General features: G+C 36.0%; 1 protein-coding gene across 1 annotated transcript in view; it reads left to right on the plus strand.

The window, feature by feature from the left end:
• Positions 1-21,337, plus strand: part of XPR1 (xenotropic and polytropic retrovirus receptor 1) — a 203,910-nt gene that overhangs the window by 7,399 nt on the left and 175,174 nt on the right. The window contains exon 2 of the mRNA XM_052653633.1: positions 17,371-17,422. Coding sequence (XP_052509593.1) covers positions 17,371-17,422 — 52 coding nt within the window. The remainder of the gene's footprint in view (positions 1-17,370; positions 17,423-21,337) is intronic.

The raw sequence follows: 21,337 nt of genomic DNA on the forward strand, positions 1-21,337 counted from the left end.
AGTCATGTCCAACTCTTTGCAACTCTGTGGACTGTAGCCTTCCACGCTCCTATGTCCATGGGGATTATCCAGGCAAGTATACTGGAATGGGTTGCTGTGCCCTCGTCCAAGGGATCGTTCCGACACAGAGATCAAACTTGTGTCTTATGCCATCTACAATGGCAGGCAGGTTCTTTACCACTAGCTCCACTTGGGAAACCTCAAAATTTAACATGGATTCAATGAAAGTGAAAGTGGCTCAGTCGCGTCCAACTCTGTGACCCCATGGACTATATAGTCCATGGAATTCTCCAAGCCAGAATACTGGAGTGGGTAGCCATTCCTTGTCCAGGGGATCTTCCCAACCCAGCGATTGAACCCAGGTCTCCCGCGTTGCAGGAGGATTCTTTCCCAGCATTTTCTCACTTCTCTGATCAAACTTAATCTTTGACTAAAGTTTTTCCACAGATAAAAGGCAGGTCGAGGATGGCGCGGGGGGGTGGGGGAAGGGCAAAAGATCGTAGGGCCCTGCTCCATTTCAGTATTATTATGAAAATAGTTTTGATCTTCTGGGTTCCCTGAGAGAGTTTCTAAGAGTTGCTGCCTTTGAACATACAACTCCTTTCAGAACATTTGGAGATGGCCTGAGAAAAAGCTCTCTAGTCTTAGGAAGCACAGAAGAAGATAAAGAGAATCCCATGAGTGAGAATTGTCTGGTATATCCCCCTGCACAGAATGATAGAGAAAAGAGTGTTGTCTTCTCTGGGATTCTCACTTCTAATCTCTATTCCTTGAATTGAATTAGTAGAAATGTGCTCTTTTTGTCATTAAGGAGAAAGAAATTAGCATTTATTGACCAGTTAGGAACAAGGTGTCAGCAGCTTTGTTACCTCATCTAATCTTCACAATAGTTTGGTGAGATAGAATTTTTTTTTTCTTTTTAACTTATTTTTTTACTAAAGGATAATTGCTTTACAGAATTTTGTTGTTTTCTGTCAGGCCTCAACATGAATCAGCTATAGGTATACATATATCCCCTCCTTTTTGAACCTCTCTCCCATCTCCCTCCCCATCCCACCCCTCTGGGTCGATACAGAGCCCCTGTTTGAGTTTCCTGAGCCATACAACAAATTCCTGTTGGCTAAGATAAGATATTTTTCTGGGCTCCAGAATCACTGCAGATGGTGACTGCAGCCATGAAATTAAAGGACCCTTACTCCTTGGAAGAAAAGTTATGATCAACTTAGCATATTAAAAAGCAGAGACATTGCTTTGCCAACAAAGGTCCGTCTAGTCAAGGCTATGGTTTTTCCAGTAGTCGTGTATGGATGTGAGAGTTGGACTATAAAGAGCTGAGTGCCAAATAATTGAGGGCTTTTGAGCTGTGATGTTGAAGAAGATTCTTGAGAGTCTCTTGGACTGCAAGGAGATCCAACCAGTCCATCCTAAAGGAAATCCGTCCTGAATATTCATTGGAAGGATTGATGCTGAAGCTGAAACTCCAAAACTTTGGCCACCTGATGCTAAGAACTGACTCATTTGAAAAGACCCTGATGCTGGGAAAGATTGAAGGCAGGAGGAGAAGGGGGCGACAGAGGATAAGATGGTTGGATGGCATCACCGATTCAATGGAAATGAGTTTGAGTAAACTCCGGGAGTTGGCGATGGACAGGGAGGCCTGGTGTGCTGTGATTCATGGGGTCGCAAAGAGTCGGACACGACTGAGCAACTGAACTGAAGATAGATGATTTATTATGTTCATTTTACTGATGAGGAAACTCAGGCTTAGAGAGACTAACCAATTTGTTCATGGCCATACACTTACTAAGTAGTAGAGCCAGAATTTGAAATAAAATCTGTCATACTTGGGAGCTCTTGCCTTTATATGGGAATTGTAAATAGCAGTGGTGCTAACAGGGGCGGTAACAAGAGCTGTTATTTTTTGAGTGCTTACTTTGTCAGTCACTGTGGCATTACTTTAAAAGCATCTCTTTATAGCAAGCTGTGTAGGTAGGTTTTTATGTTCACTCTGTTTGTAGACCGGGAACCTGAGTCTTAGAGCCATTCAGTAACTGATTATGTTGAAACTGCTAATTGTGGTTAGCAGATATGAGATTGAAAGAGCCCCTGCTCTTAATTCCTACATCCTGCTGGTTTATAAAAAATAAATAACTCCATCCATTTATGCATACATACATTTAGGCACAGTCTCCAGCACCTGCTGAAGTAATGGCTGGTCTATTTTTAGTCCTAGGCCTTACTTCTGCATGGTTTGGAGGTAGTAGAGTGTGGTTTGGAGGTTAGAGTTCACCTCTATTAATTTATTTTTTTCTCAAGATTATCAGTGTAACTCTTATGAGGTAGGCAGCTGTTAAACAGAGGAACTTATAAAGATGAGCCATAGGAAAAAGATAATGAGATATAGTGATAAATGTAAAAGGAGGAAGATAAAGAAGAGTGAGCATAGCTGTTGCTATGCCACAGTTGTGGCTTTTTGCTTTTAAAGCATTCCATAGATCATGGAACGTCAGACCTGTAAGGAATTTCAGAGATTATTTAGTCCAATTCCCTTTTTTACTTGAGTGGGAAATGAAGTCCAGAGAGGTTGTGATTCAAGGACACGTAGCTTGGTTAGTGGCAGAGTTAATGCTATAACTCTGATTCATTTTATTGTTTAACCGTTTTGCATCATTTACTTGTGTGACAATAATGCATGGAGAGAACAAACTCTGAAGCCAGACTGCCTAGGTTCATATACCAGTTGCACAATTTACTAGCTGAGTGACCTCAGGCAAGTCATTCTGTTAATTCCTCTCTGTTCTTCAGTTTCCTCATTTGTAAAATGGGGACAGTAATAGTAGTTACAGGACTTCTGTGAGGATTATATGAGTTAAAATATGAAAAGTGCTAATATAATGCCTATATTTGCTATTAAAATTATTTCTACTACAGAGTTCAGCAGTATTAGTTAAGGCTAGGTTAGCAGTATCTTTGTGAGGAAAACTGAGCCTCAAATTTTGTCCCTCTGGGCTTGTTCAGTTCAGGTTTTTGGAAAACGTCTCTATTGATTTTAGATATTATTCCTTTTACCTGTGATATTTATATTAATAAATTGTCCTTTTTATATACAGTAAGAAATTCAGGTGGGAGCAATCATATAGTTTTGAAATGCATTAGTTCTCCTTGGTTACTTGTAACTTGTATTCATTTTGGTTATAGACTGTGCCTGCATATTCTTTTTTTTTCAATTGGGGTGACATTTACATGTGTGCTCCTAAGCATGTCTAAATAGCATAAATGAATCCTTTGAATTTTTAGTGGCTATCTAATTGTAGTTTGTTTCAGTTTTCTAATGAAAATTTAATTTTTTAATACTAAATTGTTTTTAGAGTTGAAAAAGACCTGCTCAAGTCCTCTGTTTCACAGATGAATAAATTGAGGGCAGAAGGGCCAAGATATATGTATGGTTAGCCTCACAACTAGCTGATAGCAGAGCCTGGAATTAAAATACTGACCTCTTGCTCACTGGTATACCTTACTGAGGCTTATCACTGCTATATAAACATTTCTTTACTTTTAATTTTAAAAATTCATTTTCTTTGTAAGAGACCATATGAATTTAAATGTTCATGTTAATTATTACTTACTCAGCATTAATACATTTATGTGAATCTGATCCTTCAGTTCACATTAACAACCTCAAATCGTTCTTGTATGTGTCAGTTAAAAGACTAGAAATAAGAGGCTCAAATTTAAAAATATTGTTTACTCAAATACAACCATTGCCCCATTTAGGTAGAAACCTATTTTAGGTGAGGAGATAGGACTGAGGAATTACGTTTAAGGCTTGAGGGGTTAGGTAGAGATGAGAGGAGGACTCAGGAAAGTTGAAGAATCATTTGGGCATTTCTCTGTATCGTGCCTGAATGTTAACACAGGTTACATGTTACCTCTGCATGAACAGCACCTCCCTCTCTAGCCCCTATCTCTTAAAACATACTGCCAAGCTGAAGTCAGGGCATATCTGACTAGAGAAGATTAGAATATACAGTATTAATCTATTAACTATTCATGATGTCCCCTTCCTTTTTGAAAAAATAATAAAGTAACCATGATGATAATGACAACAGCTAATGTTCATTGAGTTTCTGTTGTGTCTGGTGTTTTATATTTAATCCGTACCCTCTAAGGTAGATTTTCTTATCCTGTTTTAAGAAGTCACTGAATCCTAGATTGAGTAGATTGCCCAAGGTCACATAGCTGGTGAATGGCAAAACCAGAGTTCAAACAGGTTTGTCTTATTTTACAGCCTGGATTCTTAACATGAGGATACATGGTCAGGATCTCGCAAGGGGCTGGTGATGTAAAACTAGGTATGCGCCTGTCCTAAAGGAGCTTATAACTTGGTTGGTCTTCTAATCGTAGTATATTGTGATTTATGTTACAGAGGAATGGCTGATTGATTTGCTCTGGAGAATCAAAGGTATTTATCTTGAAAGCTTTCACAGAAGTACTAGAGATTCAGTACGGTTTGTTGCCGTGGTGAAGAGGGGACAGGACACTGAGGGCATTCTAGGCAGATGGAGTAATATTGAACGAAGGCACAGATAGGTGGAAGTACGCAAGCATATTAGTGAAATCTGGTTTAGTAGGTACGTTGGAGGGCTGATAGTGTGATTTGTACTGAGCTTTGAATACCATGTTGAGGACTTTAAATGTTCCCTGGTTGTGAACCACTAAGGATTTTTAAAAAGACTTGGGAAGAGGGATCAATGCAAAGGGAGAATGTAGTGTAGATCCTGGAGATGCAGTGCGGAGACCAAGACCAAAGACAGGAAAACCAAATAGTATAGCCAGAAATAGCGAGAGCTTGAATTTACTACCTCATTTAATCAATTTTCCCACACTTTAACATCTAAAATCAAGATATATCTCGTAATTAATTGTCATAGATTAATTTGCAGACTTAGAAGCACATAAAGTAATGGTGTATATTACTACTAATGGGATCTTAGATTTGATGAAATAATGATAGTAATAATATATAATATTTACTGAAAGCCGGCTGTGTGTCAGGCAGAGTGGTAGATACATGTTAGCATCCAGCATCTGGTAGTGTCTGGCATATTTAGAAACTTAAAAACAACAACAAAGTAGAGTGTAACTGAAAGACTGTGGGATCTGCCTGAGATGTCATTAAGGGATAAGAAAGAGAGATTTAGGAGAGCATCATTGAAGGCAGTCAGTGGAGAAAACAGGAAAAGCTCATGTTTATCCCCTACAGAGCGTGACTAGAGCTCTGGAATTGAGTTACTTTGGTATCAATTAGGGGAAGTTGGTCTTATTCTTTTAGTTTTGTTTATTCAGTGAAATGTGATCATTGATGACAAAATTGAGATGATAGTCTTTCTCCTGTTTTTCAAATATTTGTATAACAGCAGGTAACAAAAGTGTTGATAAACAGGTGAGTCACCACCTCTAATCACATAGTTCAAACATCTTTTGATTAAATCTTTCTTTTTGAGTAGAATAAGCTTACTTGAAGTATTAGTGTTTCAAATTATGCTGCCATTAGTTATTTGCTAAAGAGGATTGCAAGATTTTTTTTTCTAGGATTTGTTTGCTTAGTATCATGGACTTTCAAAAATTCAGTTCTTGATAGATTCAGAAATTTGAAAGTGAATTGATTTAGAGATCACCGAAATTGAAATTGTAAAAACCCTGTTATTGTAATTGTAATTTAATTGTAATTGTAATAACCGTGTTGGGCAAGTCATGTAGCCTTTCTGTGCCACAGTTCTCTGTCTTTAAACTGGAAATGGTAATACATTTTACTTTTGGAGGATCATGTGAAATGAAATGAATCGATAATTGGAAAACAGGACAGGAGGTTTAATAATAGTTACTACACATAGTAAGTATTAGCCATTATTACATATCTATACTTAGTGGTTTAAGGCTAACTGTTGAGCAGCATCTTGATTTGTTTACTGTTGACACAATTGGGGGAAGGGGTCAGTGAAACTGTAACTAGGAAAAGACAACTTAGACTGTTTATTCAATTATTGAACAAATGGAAGTTGAAAGAATTTTACATTTTTAAAAAAGGCTATGGGAGTATCAGACCACCTGACCTGCTTCTTGAGAAATCTGTATGTAGGTGAGGAAGCAACAGTTAGAACTGGACATGGAACAACAGACTGGTTCCAAACAGGGAAAGGAGTACGTCCAGGCTGTATATTGTCACCCTGCTTATTTAACTTCTATGCAGAGTACATCATGAGAAACGCTGGGCTGGATGAAGCACAAGTTAGAATCAAGATTGCCGGGAGAAATATCAATAACCTCAGATATGCAAATGACACCACCCTTATGGCAGAAAGTGAAGAGGAACTAAAGAGCTTCTTGATGAAAGTGAAAGGAGAGTGAAAAAGTTGGCTTAAAGCTCAACATTCAGAAAACGAAGATCATGGCATCTGGTCCCATCACTTCATGGGAAATAGATGGGAAAACTGGCTGACTTTATTTTTCTGGGCTCCAAAATCACTGCAGATGGTGATTGCAGCCATGAAATGAAAAGATGCTTACTCCTTGGAAGGAAAGTTATGATCAACCTAGACAGCATATTAAAAAGCAGAGACATTACTTTGTCAACAAAGGTCCGTCTAGTCAAGGCTGTGATTTTTCCAGTAGTCATGTATGGATGTTGGACTATAAAGAAAGCTGAGCACCAAAGAATTGATGCTTTTGAACTGTGGTGTTGGAGAAGACTCTTGAGAGTCCCTTGGACTGCAAGGAGATCCAACCAGTCCATCCTCAAGGAAATCAGTCCTGAACATTCATTGGAAGGACTGATGCTGAAGCTGAAACTCCAATACTTTTGTTATCTGATGCAAAGAACTGACTCATTTGAAAAGACCCTGATGCTGGGAAAGATTGAAGGCAGAAGGGGACGACAGAGGGTGAGATGGTTAGATGGCATCACCAACTCAATGGACATGAGTTTGGGTGGACTCCAGGAGTTGGTGATGGACAGGGAGGCCTGGCGTGCTGTGGTTCATGGGGTCGAAAAGAGTTGGACATGACTGAGCGACTGAACTGAACTGAGTATTTCATAGAACATAAAGTTTGTTACTACTTGCTGATGGTTATTGATGAAAGTAAAAAAGATTATACATTTTTGAAAGATTCTTTGGTTTTTGGTAGAGGTGAAAAACTGGGAAGAAAATTGGCCACTTTTTCCTTTTTCTTTTGCATTTTTGTTGTAAGCCTTATTAAAATTTCTGAATTGATTTGTAAGCATTATGTATTAGAGAAGAAAGTGTTTTAGGGAAGGAAATTACTGTCAAGTGCAGAATTTTGGCATTCCTTCTTGACCTTTCTTCTAGTTTAGAGACAGTGTTATTTAATATGATAGGTTTTGTGTTAGGAAAACTTATGAGACCATTGTTTAATCAACTTTATGTTTAAAAAATTTAAACAACATGAAATCAATAATCAATAATAATTAAATATGTATTTTGTGAACTTGCCCTGTTAAACACAGAATCTGCTAAAGTATCATCCCCCTTCCAAGTTGCTTAATTGCAAACATACACAGTATTTTAGTAGTTAGATCTTTTTTCTCATTAGTATTTGAAATTAAATAAAAATATTATTGATAAAGATAAAATAATACTATTAAACTTTTGTTTTGGCCGTGCCATGCAGCATGCGGGACCTTAGTTCCCCATTCAGGGATCAAACCCGTGCCTCCTGCCTTGGGAATACAGAGTCTTAACCACTGGACTGCTAGGGAAGTTCCTATTAGACATTTTTAAATGTATCACTTTTCTTTTGCTTAGCACAGTGATTTCTGTAGGTGGTTTAATATTTATCCTTTAAATAACAGAAGTTGGATGGCTAGCCAGATATAGAGGTTGAAGGAGGGAAGAATTTAATACAATGGTTTAAACATAAGGAAAGAGGTAAGAATTTAATACAGTGGTTTAAACGTAAGAAAATGGTAGAGACTAGCTACTTTAGGAGGTGGTAAATTCATGCTGATTTCATTTGTGAAATATCTATATGTAGCGATAACTACTAGCTGGAATTTGAAAAATTGTATCAAAAGATAAGACATTATAGTTGAGTTAAAGAATTAAATCACTAGTGGAAAGTATGTAACAGAAAAATAGAGACAGAGGAAATCTTGGAAAATAAGTTGTCATAGGAGTTAAGGGTCTGAAGGGTAAATGGACTGTCAGCAGTGACATGCTTTGTAGACAGGTTAATGAGAATGGGGATTAAGGGAGGCCTTTGGATATGACAAAATTCTGAACACAGATTTTCTTCTGCTAACTTTATTCCAAGTTTGGAGAGGTTAAAAGTCATTTAGACAACGTATCTGTACTTTTCGTTTGAGAAATTTGTCTGTTAACATGAGTGATGAAAATGGGATGGAACCTTTAGGAATGAGTAGGATAAAGTAAAAAATTCTTTGAAAGATGTGTGGGGTCCATTCATCTTGAAGGTAATAGAGAAGATAGCTTTAATTTTATCTAAATTTTTTGCTTTAATTGCATTTCCCTCATTTATTGGCCGTGGACTTTTAAACAGTTATTTTATTTCTCTGAACCTCAATTTTCTTGGTGCAAAATGAGGATAATATTTACCTTTCAAGATTATTATGAGAATTAGATATAATAATACATGAAAGGGCTTCCCAGGTGGCATAGTGGTAAAGAATCTGCCTGCCAAGCAGGAGACGTGGGTTTAATCCTTGGGTCAGGAGGATCCCCTGGAGAAGAAAATGGCAGCCCACTGAGGTATCCTTAGCAGGGCGATCCCATAGACAGAAGAGCCTGGTAGGCTGCAGTCCATGGGATCGCAAAGAGTCAGACATGACTTAGTGACTAAATAGCAACAGTATATGAAAGTGCCAGCAAGGGCCTGATCTATAGAAGATACTTCTCAATAATGTATAGCTATTAATTTCTATCATCATTAAAAATAAGCCATAAGAGTAACTTTTTATTCATTTATTCAGCAGATATTTATTTTAGACTGTTGGTACTCAATCTTTTAGTAATACCAATACCCTCTTTCCACGTCATGAAATTTCTTGGAAACTAAATGATGATTGCTGGTAGTATTGAAATTGGAGCTGTGAACTGGTCTGAGACTCATGGATTAGAAACCATTTTTATGAAGTGTATAGGTGTATTGCAGAACCTTTGGGCTCCTTTTTTGTTTTCTTTCAGATAAACTAGCAAACTGTTACTAAGAACAGAGTGGGAATTTTATGTTGCCGTACTATTATATTTGGACAAAATTCAATATGTTTTATCAACCTGTGTAAACCTTATATATTAAAGAGGGCTGGAAGTCAAGCACACTAGGAACTTTTCTTGTGGCTAGTAAATGAAAAAGGTTTGAATTTCGTGTGGAAATTAACAAAGATAATGAAAATTTGGACAAAAGAAATGACTTTGCATTTTGGTATTTCATGAAACTAGAAATGCTATAAAATAATTAAATAAAATAACATAGTTAACACTTTAAAAATTAACTGATGTGCTGATTTTGGATATTTAGGCTTTATGTTACAAAGTCTGTGCAGTTTACAAACATATTTTGACTTTTACTGTGCTAGATGCTATGGCCCATAAGAACTGAAGTGAGATTACTCTCTGCCCTTAGAGAATTTACAACTGTTACCACAGTAAATGTAAGAATGAGCCATATAGGTTTAATTAGTTATAAAAGAATATTTGTTATCAGCTGCATGTTATTGTCAGAACAGGATCCTTAGGTAAGGAAGATACTGATTTAATCTGTCAGATTTATTCTGTCCCAGCCCAGAAATGCAGCTATATGATTTCTCAAGGGCATTCAGTGTAAGTTAAATTACAGTGTTGGTGGCTGTGACTTACGGGAATGCAGTTTTGCTTGTTATTGCTAAATAAATCACTTCTTGAAATTGTCATAGTCTTCCTTTCCATAGTTTTTATATCTTTATGGAAGTATAAATTTTAGGTACTTTGATTAAGACAAGCCAAAGGTGTTGGTTATGATCTAATAACATTACATTCTGTGATATAAAAATATTTTTCAAATATAGCCTCATGTATTAATTATCTGTTGCTCTGTAACAAACTACCTAAAACTTTTGAAACAATAAGAAACATTTATTATCTTTCTGTGTGTAAAGAGTTTGGAAGCAGCTTAACTGGGTGATTCTGGCTCAGGATATTTTGTGAGGTTGTGGTCAAGATGTCAGTCAGGGCTGCAGTCATCTCAAGGCTTGCCAGGGACTGGATCCGATTCTAGAATAGCTCACTCAAATGGTTCACAATTTGTGCTGGCTTTTTTTTAGGAGGCCTCAGTTCCTTACCACTTGGATCTCTCCATAGGGGTGCTTCAGTTTCTTCATGACTGTTTTTTCTTTTTCTTTTTAAATTTTATTTATTTATTTATTTGGCTTCTCTGGGTTATGGCACACAGGATCTTCAGTCTTCACTGTGGCATGTGGGATCTAGTTCCCTGACCAGGAATTGAACCCGGGCCCCTGCACTGGGAGCTCAGAGTCTTAGCCACTGGACCACCAGGGAAATCCCATGACTGGCTTTTTCTAGAGTGGGGAATCGAAGAAAGAGCAAGATGAATGCCACAGTGCCTTTCATGACCTCACCTTGGAAGTAGTATTCTGTCATTTATGCAGTATTCTATTGGCTGTATGTGCGTGCATGCATGCTCAGTTGTGTCAGTCATGTCCAACTCTTTGTGACCCCATGGACTGTAGCCCGCCAGGCTCCTCTGTCCATGGGGATTCTCCAGGCAAGAATACTGGAGTGGGTAGCTGTTCCCTTTTCCACTATCTTCCCGACCCGGGGATCAAATCTGCAGCTCCCATGGCTCCTGCATTGCAGGCAGATTCTTTACTGCTGAGCCAATGGAGAAGCCCCATTGGCTATACAGGTCAGTCCTACTTAGTATGGAAGGGGATTGCACAAGAGTGTTACTACCAGGAGTTAAGAATGATTGGAGGCTATTTCAGAGGCTAGTTACTGCATCTGACATAAAAATCTAATGATTTAGAAAAGTGTTGGAAATAAAAAGAAGAGTATCAGAAAATTGAGAGGCCAAAATTAGAGGTAAATTTTAGAAAATAACATTTCACTCCCAATAATGGGTAACATGTCTTTTTCTCAAAGAAACATGGATTAAAGAATGAGCAGTAAGAGTCCATTGAAATAGTTTAGGTGAGAGGATGGGAGAGAGTGAAGTAAAAGAGGTTGAGGTGGTGGCATTGACTGAATCAGATCACTAAACTTAGGAGTGCAAAGGAGGAGAATAAAAAAAATGTTAACCCCTAGGACAGGGATTTTTGTTTTCCTCATGGTGTATCCCAGGTGCCTAAAACAGGCCTGGCACGTAGCAGAGACACAAGTATTTATTGAAGGAGTGAGACAATAACTAAGATTGTTAATCTGTGTGATGTGGTTACTGGCAGTGACATTAACAGAAATAAAGACGTGGAAAGTGTAGGCTTTGGGAAGAAAATGAATTTTAGACATTTTGTATATGTGTTAGCAGACATGTGACTGAGGATTTAGATTAGGGAGATACCCACATAGAAATAGTAAAAACCATGTCAGTGGATATTGCAGTATGTTAGGGAGGAAATGTATAAATACAGATGTAACAGGACATACTCCAAGTTGGCTCTTCCTATTATAAATTACATATATTTTATAATTTAGCAAATTCATTAATAATTTAATGTTGTGACAACTTTTATGTATTGAATTGCCTTTTACCGATGGTGCTCAGTTGTTAAGTCATGTCTAATTCTTTGCAACCCCATAGGTGGGATTTTCCAGGCAAGAATACTGGAGTGGTTGCCATTTTCTTCTCCAGTTTGCTGATGGGATACATTTAAATTCCATGAAAATTGAGTCATGCGTAATGCTTCTAATATACTATAGGTGTCTAATATACTGTAGGATTGTTAAGTGTATATGAGAATACATTAATTTTAAATTTTATTATATTAGATTATAAAGATTTGTATTTTTTTTAACTTTACAGATTATTTCTATCATCGAAAACAGAGCTAGGTTAGTTTATTTCTATTTGGGGATAGAAATAAAGGTAAATTAGATAGTCATTCTTTGTACAGGACTCTTGAGAATGCCCAGTGCCCTCTTCTAAGGTTTATAATTTGATTTATAGAACTGTTCTTAGCACTTTAGTATCAGGAAAATATGACTGATTTCTGGATAGTGAGACACACCAGGTCAAATGTAACTGACTTGCACATTATTCACAGACTACTCAGTATTTCTGGTGAAAAAATTAAAAGGGGAATATAGGGGATTTCCTGGTAGTTGAGTGGTTAAGAATCCACCTTCCAATGTAGGGGACATGGGTTCAATCCCTGGTCAGGGAACTAAAATCTCATATGCCACTGGGCAGCTAAGCCTATATGCTGCAATGAAGAGCCCCTGTGGCCATAAATAAGTGATAAAAAGAAAAGGAATACAAAAAGATGATAAGAGATAATTGGAGAGTGTTTCTGGGGTGTGTAGATCAGGCATAGTGTACATATTTTTAAATATATATCAAAATTATAGTCAGTGCCATTTGAAAAAATCTTATGTAAATTTTATTGAATTATTAAGCTCTGTTAACAGGGACAATGCTTCCTTTAAAGGTTTATAACAAATATTCCTTGCCCTTTCTCTTCAAATGCCTGTGTTTATTTTATTGTTCATTAATCCAGTAATTAGATTGCAGTGTGCTTGCTTTGGATGTTGAAGCATATGAGAAAAATATAAATTAGATATTTTGTTAATGAAGATAATAATATTTATGGCATGTCATGTGCGAGGCTAATAGCAAGTTGACACAGTAGGAATCTTTCTACCCTGAATACTCATTGAAAGGACTGATGCTGAAGCTGATGCTCCAATACTTCGGCCACCTGATGTGAAGAGCCAGCTCATTAGAAAAGACCCTTTGCTGGGAAGGATAGAAGGCAGGAAGAGAAGGGGATGACAGAGGAAGAGATGGTTGGATGGCATCACTGATTCAATGGACCTGAACTTGGGCAAACTCTGGGAGATGGTGAGGAAACCTGGCGTGCTGCAGTCCATGGTGTTGCAAAGAGTCAGACACGACTGGAGACTGAACAACAACAACAAGGAGTCTTTCTAGCTTCTGATCCTTGTTCTATGAAATGGTCTGTGAAACCCATGTGTTTGGAAAGGAGATCAGAAGTGATCTTTGTTGTTTAGTTGCTAAGTCATGTCCAACTCTTTTGCGACCCCATGGACTGTAGCCCACCAAGCTCCTCTTTCCATGGGATTTCCCAGATAAGAATACTGGAGTGGGTTGCCATTTCCTTCTCCAGGGGATATTCCCAACTCAGGGATCGAGCCCATGTCTCCTGCATTGGCAAGTAGATTCTTGACCACTAAGCCACCAGGGAAGTCCAGTGATGATCTACTGTGGGTTATTAAAAATTAACAACATAAGAAGCTTGTATTGGCAGTATTATTGAACTATACCCTATTTTGTACAGTAGATATATTGTGGAAGGTTTAAGCAATAAAATTAGGAGTCCTTGTTTAAAGTGTACATACGTCAATCCTAATCTCCCAATTTGTCTGGCCCTCCCCTTCTCCCCACGCCCCTCACCCCGTGTCCATCTGTCTGTTCTCATATATACTGCCGTGTGTAAGATGGGTAGCTAGTGAGAACCTGCTGTATGGTACAGGAAGCTCACCTTGGTGTTCTGTGATGATGTAAATGGGAGGGATGGGATGGTGGGGCGGGAGGGAGGTCCTTGAGGGAGGGGATATATGTGTACATATAGCTGATTCACTTCAGTACAGCAGAAACTAACACAACATTGTAAAACAATTATACTCCAGTAAAACAAAATAAAAATAAAATATGTGCAGGAAAAAATACAGTGTATATAGATTGAGACCGCATGTTTTCTTAGGAATCTGTAGGTTTCTTATAAGAATTAAAAACTCTGTGTACTCACATCAGCAATCATCAGAAAATATAATAGGAGCATATTCTAAATCATCTAGTTGACCATCTTATGACCTAGATGCCAGGAGACGGCACTGTCTCTGTTTATGCTTGTTTGGTCATGTTGGCTCCAAGTAGTGTTATACTACTTTGTGAAGAGTTAATTAAAAACTGAGGCATTTCTAATAGGTAAATGATGTAGTCATGTCCAGCAGACGGATGGCTAAATGGTGCGATAGCCCACTGTATAACCTAAGTTTTGTGGTAGTTTACATTCTGTTAGCTAACGTTCTTTGAGCATCTTCTGTGTTCCAGGCACTGATCAAAATACTCCTCATGTACAATAATATATATGATATTATTCAATAATAATAATGAACCATAATTAATGTAAGGATTTGTGTTTTAAGTTTTTAATTTGTACAGTAGACCTGTGAGGTATGTGAAATTACTAGTCCTGTTTTACAGATTAGGGTACTGAAGTATAGAGAAGTTAATTTTTATGGTTACATAGCTAATAAGTGGTAGAATTGGTTTTCATACATATTTACCTGACTGCATAGCCTCTAGCCACTGACTACTGCCCCCTGATAGATAGCTGACTATACTGCCTCATGGTAGATCCCCATCTGACACAGTCATCTGGGGATTCCAAACTCAGAATAGGCAAAATGGCATTGTATTCATGTTACCAATTCAGATTTCAATTCAGCAAACATCTTGTTTCCTGTCACGGTAATGTTGTTGATTTAATAATACTGGTTTTGTGATTGTGTTTGGATTCAATTTGTAAGATTTTACTGTCATATGTATTGTTACAAACACTAAGAGTTTTGTCCTAGTTTGTATATATTTCAATAATATTATAACAAAGATAATAACATTATAACAAAAATTTCAATAACATTATAACATAAAGAAGGCCAAACACTGCAGAATTGATGCTTTTGAGCTGTGGTGTTGGAGAAGACTCTTGAGAGTCCCTTGGACTGCAAGGAGATCAATCCAGTCAATCCTAGAGGAAATCAATCCTGAATATTAATTAGAATGACTGATGCTGAAGCGCCAATACTTTAGCCACCTGATGCAAAGAACCGACGCACTGGAAAAGACCTTGATGCTGGGAAAGATTGAAGGCAAGGGCAGAAGGGAATGGCAGAGGATGAGACAGTTGGATGGCATCACTGACTTGATATGAATTTGAGCAAGCTCTGGGAGATGGTGAAGCACAGGGAAAGCCTGGTGTGCTGCAGTCCTTGGGGTCGCAAAGAGTCAGACACGACTGAATGGCTGAACAACATAACGAAAATAACTTCATACTCAGAGATTACAGTAGAGATGCTTATGTAAAGATTGCTTTGGATCTTTTTCTTTTGGCTGCACCACACAGCTTGTGGGATCTTAGTTCCCCAACCAGGAATGACACCTGTGCCCTTCTCAGTGGTCAGAGAAATCTTTTGTGATGCAAATGAATACATATTGATTTTAGTTATTATACAGATTCAGAATTTTATATAATGTATTGGATTTCCTTAAACTAAAACAGCATGAATGAGGAAACTCAATTTTGTTGTTTTGTGTATTTGGATGCACTTCTCCTAACTCAGCTGAGTCATGTAATAGACAGTCATAGGTACTAATATAGACAATACTCTGTCGGATTTTCCCCGAGTGGTTTCCCAGTTGGGGGCTATTCTCTAGTCACAGTCAGGGGATGGTGTCCTATTTATACGGTCCTCTAAAGTCTATTACTGTCAAAAACTTAGAGGGTCTCTTATTCAGAAGAAAACAGAAGTAGTAAGAAGCAAAAAGAATTGTCCTTGATTTTACCGAGAGTTGTCTTGATTTAAATGAAACTATGATTTAGTTTATAATCAAAATGAAGACTATCATAATCTTTCTCTTTATAAAATTTAATCTTTTTAAACCTTAATTTGGTAAACTTACCTTTTGCGAATTTAATTCATTTGCATTACGTATGAGAGATTTTACTTACTGTGCTTTTCCAGTGTGCTAATAAGAAACCCTTTTGAATCAAGAGCTATGTATTGAGTTCCTACTGCATACAAGCTTTTCTGCTAGTCATTGGTGGTTCATTTACTTACTGATAACATCATCTGATTTAGGTACATATGCCTATCATACTGAAGAAGTAGAAAAACTTCAGTCAGGTGTTTGAGTCTCTGATATTACCTGGTTCCATGGTGGTATATGAGTTTGAGCAAGATCCGGGAGTTGGTGATGGGCAGGGAAGCCTGGTGTGCTGCAGTCCATGGGGTCTCAGAGTTGGACATGACTGAGAAACTGAACAGAACTGATGGTAGTTTTATTTTCTGAAGTTTCTCTGGCTGGATTTTTTTTGTTTCTTTCCTCTTGTATTTTTCTACTTCTGGAAATTTATTCAACTCTAAGCGATGTACTCATTTATACTCTTATAATATTCCATGGAAGAACTATAGCATAAGTACCACTGTAAAGTTTTATAGGACTTTTAATATATAATTCCAGTCTGTGACCTGAAATACTTTCTGATATTTGATAAAATCTTCTGAGCTAATTTCTTTTTTAGACTGGAAATTAGTAGTTCCTGGGACATCTGAAATTATTTTAAAAAAGTGATTATATATACATTTTTCTTAAAAGAAGTTCTAGATCATTGTTATATTCACTTAGGGTTTTTGTATACTGTCAGACTTGGTTAGGGGTTAGTCATGGAACTGACATATTGATCACTAACTTAAAATAATGGTAAATCCATTTGGCAAGAATGTGGTTTAACTGGACTAGGCTACCTTGGAGGTTTATTTCTTTTGGGGGGGTTTTTTATGCTTGAATGCTGTAGGCCAGTGATTCTGGGGAGGGGTGATTTTTGTCCTCTGGGGCGTTTGGTAGTGTCTGGAGACATTTTTGGTCAGTTGTTGCTGGTATCTAGTGAATGTCTAGATACAAAAGGGGGGAGGAAAAACCCTTCTAGATACAAAAAACAAATAAAGAATTATCTAGCCCCAAATGTCAATTTTACTGAGGTTGAGGGATGCTGGAGGCCAGTTGGTGACTCACCAGTGGTGATTTTTTTTTTTTTAGTCTAGAGTGTTTATGATTTTTCATTCTTTTCCAAATTCCCTTTAATTTTTAAAGTATATATATATTAGCCCTCATCTTAAAGATGGGACAGTACTGGATATGAAAGGATAGTATTTGGGTTTTAGCTTATTAATCAAAGTATTTCACTAAATTCTCGATTTGGGAACCCTTTGTAGTCGTTGTTTGGATATTGAAAAAGAAGTAATTATTCAGCTGAAAATGCTTTTACTGTGATGATTACTCATGATTTTATGTATTTCTTTTCTTACTTTCTAATAGGCTTTTAAGGATATGCTGTATTCAGCTCAGGACCAGGCACCTTCTGTGGAAGGTAAGATGTGTTAATCCCTACATTTAACCACATAAAACTTCTTTTTAAGAAGAGATTTTAAACTGAATAGTATAAAACTAATATAACTTACCCTACTATACAGATCTTTTTTGGCTTTTATAGTATATATTATGATTACTTTATGTTTCAGTGAAATTTTTATTGTTTAGCTCACATTTACTTTATGATGGATCTCTTATGTCCGTACATCACCTTAGCATTGTGAATCATAGATACTGGTTTAAAGTTCTTAAGTGCCATGCTCCCTCCCCCCAGCAGTGTGTTCTTATATCTGTTTCTCTTATCTATTCATCCATCCATCCATCATTCAGTGAATCCTTAGTTCATAACTAGTCTGGGCAACAAAGCTTTTTGTTTCTAATATTATGTCATGTCTTTAGACTGAGACTAGTGAAACAAGATATATCTACTCTGTGTGTGTGTGTACATGGATATAAGCATGTATATGTATGCATGTGCACAGCTTGGCAGTCGTAAAGTGACTGACCTAAGCATAGTGGTTATCTTTCTAATTATCTTTATTGATCCTTCCTTTTCTGTTACCTCAGCTTCTCCTCACCAGTTCACTCTTTATGGGTTTAACGATTGATAGGTTTGAGGAGTTGTAAGTTAAAGTTGTAGTTCTTATGTCAGTAAATAACTAGGAGCTAATTCGACAACTATTTGAGGGAGTGTTCCTTCTGAGGCTGGATATTCTTTTAAAATTTTGTATCATATTTCCATGAGAGATGAATATGAAGTTGTTTATTAAAACTATAGATCTGTAATTAAAAATCTCATTGTCTTTAATGACATAGACATGTATATCTTTCTAACCATTCTGAATTCAAAGTGTTCTTCCTTCAGAATCTCAAAATCTTTACCAGGATATTGGCACCTGGGTATTAGTTTTATAATACGTCACTAAATTTTGGATTATATTTAATACATTTAATGTAATTAATGTGTTCTCTAATATTTAACTGAAGACAAATACTTATTCTTATTGGGTTATTATCTCTTATGTGTCTTGAAGAGTACCACCTCAAAAGATTTTAAGAATGTGAGAAAAATGAAATTATGTGGAAGTTAAGCTGATTTCCTCACCCTGTGTAACTTGCTTTGATAGTGGTTCTTTTAACTTTATTCTAATTGGGCTACTTCTCCTTAATTTTTTCTTTCTTTTTTTAAGTTTTACCATCTGGTTTGTAACAAAGATATTCTGAAGTGTGTTGAAAGTTACAGTGTTCTTTATTCATCCCTCCATGCTAGGTCATGTTGCTAGTAAATCTCATACACCGCTGTTTTTGGAGGAAAAACTAAATTCTGTCAAAGTATGCTAAAATGACAAATATTTATGGTTAATAGCTTTTTATCTCATTGCCAGAGACATGAACTTCATTGGACCCTGTTATAAAGGGAGTATTGTAGGCTGATTATGCACATGTATGTGCTGTCTTCATAAGTGAAATATTTTGAACTTATTCATTCTTTCAATTCTCAGATAAAGACTAAAGTCACGTAGTTTTTATTTTCTTAACAGGAATTTTTCTCTTTAGACACAGTAAAGAATTGACGGTATTGGAAAGTTGTTTAAGGAAACATTATCTTATATAGTATTGAGGTTAGAAAATGTTATTAAAGGGACTCAATTATGTCTCTCATTTGCATTGTGATACTGTATTAATTTATTCTGTTTTATACAGTGTTTAAATTATAATCATTTCTGTTATTCCTTTATTCTTGCTACTGAGATCATATTTCTAGATTTTTATATAGCAGTTATCTGTAAAGTAATGCATCATCAACAGATTTATCACAGAGTCCAAGATAGGGCTTTCAACTTTTAACATTTTTCTCAGACCAAATAAAATGGGATATGGGGAGTGGAACTCAGGCACTGATAGTTTTACTGTCTCTCTAGGTAATTCTAATATATAGCCAAAGTCAAGAACCCTTGCCATAAATAATCTTAAAGACTTTTAGATCAGTATTGTTAATGCTAAGTTTTTTTAGGTAATAACTAGCCAGTAGGTTAATCGATTTCTTAAGTTCATTGATAGTTTGATTATTCTATTAGCATCTATAGGATGTTTATTTTTTAAATGTTTATTGCATTGAGTTGAGTATAAGTAATAGCTGTACTGATTATTTACATATATTAAATGTTATAACTTAATATTGTTATTACTTAAGATGAGTCATAGTGCAATAAGTGGCGTATTCATATTTTCACAGTACTTTTGTTTAAGATGGAATGGGTTTCTAATTATAGTGAAAGAAAAATAACTTGAAATGGATTCTTAAAGAGTGAAGTGGTTTATTTAATAGAAGTATATTAGATAAAAGGCACAGTATATGAAAGCTTTTGTTGATAAGACTTTGATCACTATTTTTTATGCTAGTGGATCGTTTTCTTCTAATTTTTAGATAGTACTTTTATTCTAATATCACAGGTAAGTTTGCTTTTTTCCCATTTAAAAGTAAATCAACTAAACAAAATAATTTCAGTGTATTAAAAAAAAAAGAAATCAAAGCGTGTTTACTTAAAGTTGCTTTTATTATTCAAATAAACATTCACATTATTTTTCTTGGTTATTTTGCTTTATTCATTCTTTGAGAGTTAATTTCGTGAATCGTTACACGTTGATTCGTGAGAAATAAAGTGTCTCTACTTTTATTTAAAACAATTGTTTTACAAAAAAACAACAAATAAATGTTTTGTGATTGTAACTAAGAGATTCTCATATTCTGAAGGAAAATATTTAAAATGCTAAAAGACTTATTCTCAGGTATTCCTTATCAATTCACATCTAATCTCCTTTGATATGTATTAATATCATTGCCTACTCTTCAGTGTAATTTGTTAGTTTTGGTAGGCATTCACATTTGGAAATATGTGACCAAGAAGATGGCTTAAAATTCTTTGTTAAAACTTACACAGTGTAATGATTTTAAAATAAGGACATAATTAAGAATTTTACTGTTTATCTTATCTTTTTTCTGCAGGAAGAATTGTAGAACATATGTGACAATAGAATGAGGATTTATTTTATGTGGAGGGGCAGACACGCACTTAGGACCTTTAAATGCAACCTTTAATGCAGTAATGTTTTGAGGAACTTTCAGAAATAGATGCTAAAACCCTTTAAACTATATTGTGCTTTTTATAATTCCTGCTGTCAGTGAGGTATTTGGGACAGATTAAATTAAGCTGCAAACGGAAATTCCCAAAATCAGTAGTATCTTAATAATCAGGATTGTTTTGAGGCAAGACAGTTTATTATGGATATGACAACAGAACTTCTAATTGTGGTGCCCATTTGACATAATCAGATTTTGTCAAATTTTTTGTGTTGGCCACAAAATTTTTGATCACCCAGTTCTTGGGTAAATAGTCACACCTGTTTCGGGGAAATTTCCTCCTTCAGGATAATTTTGATATACGTGACTTACACACTTCATATAATTTGTACACTAAATTTGTTTTGGTTTATACTGAGTTACTTTCAAGTAAAGCTTCAAACTGTATTTTACCATCATCTTTTTAAAATATAGTATGTTTGTTTAGAAGCATTAATGTTTTCCATTCTTGTGATGGAAAAATATGAGAATCTGACAGGCTATGTCACAGAATTAAAAGTCGACATTTCTAATTGAAAGGGACTTTAAAAGATCATTTTGCTTCATCATCATTTTAGATTTATGCGATCTGAGACCATGTTAAGTTTGCATGACTCAGGAAGAACAATCAGGATTACTAATGCTATAGGTGACAACCAAAGGAGAATTCAAGAGATTAAACTTGTATTGAAACATAAAAATACTTTTTTATATTGACTTTATATTTTTATCCAAATGGTATCTTTGAATTCAAACATTTTTAATCAAGCATTTCCTTGAGTCTCTGTATTT

This window comes from Budorcas taxicolor, chromosome 16 (genome assembly GCF_023091745.1).
Source record: "Budorcas taxicolor isolate Tak-1 chromosome 16, Takin1.1, whole genome shotgun sequence".
Taxonomy (NCBI): Eukaryota; Metazoa; Chordata; class Mammalia; order Artiodactyla; family Bovidae; genus Budorcas; species Budorcas taxicolor.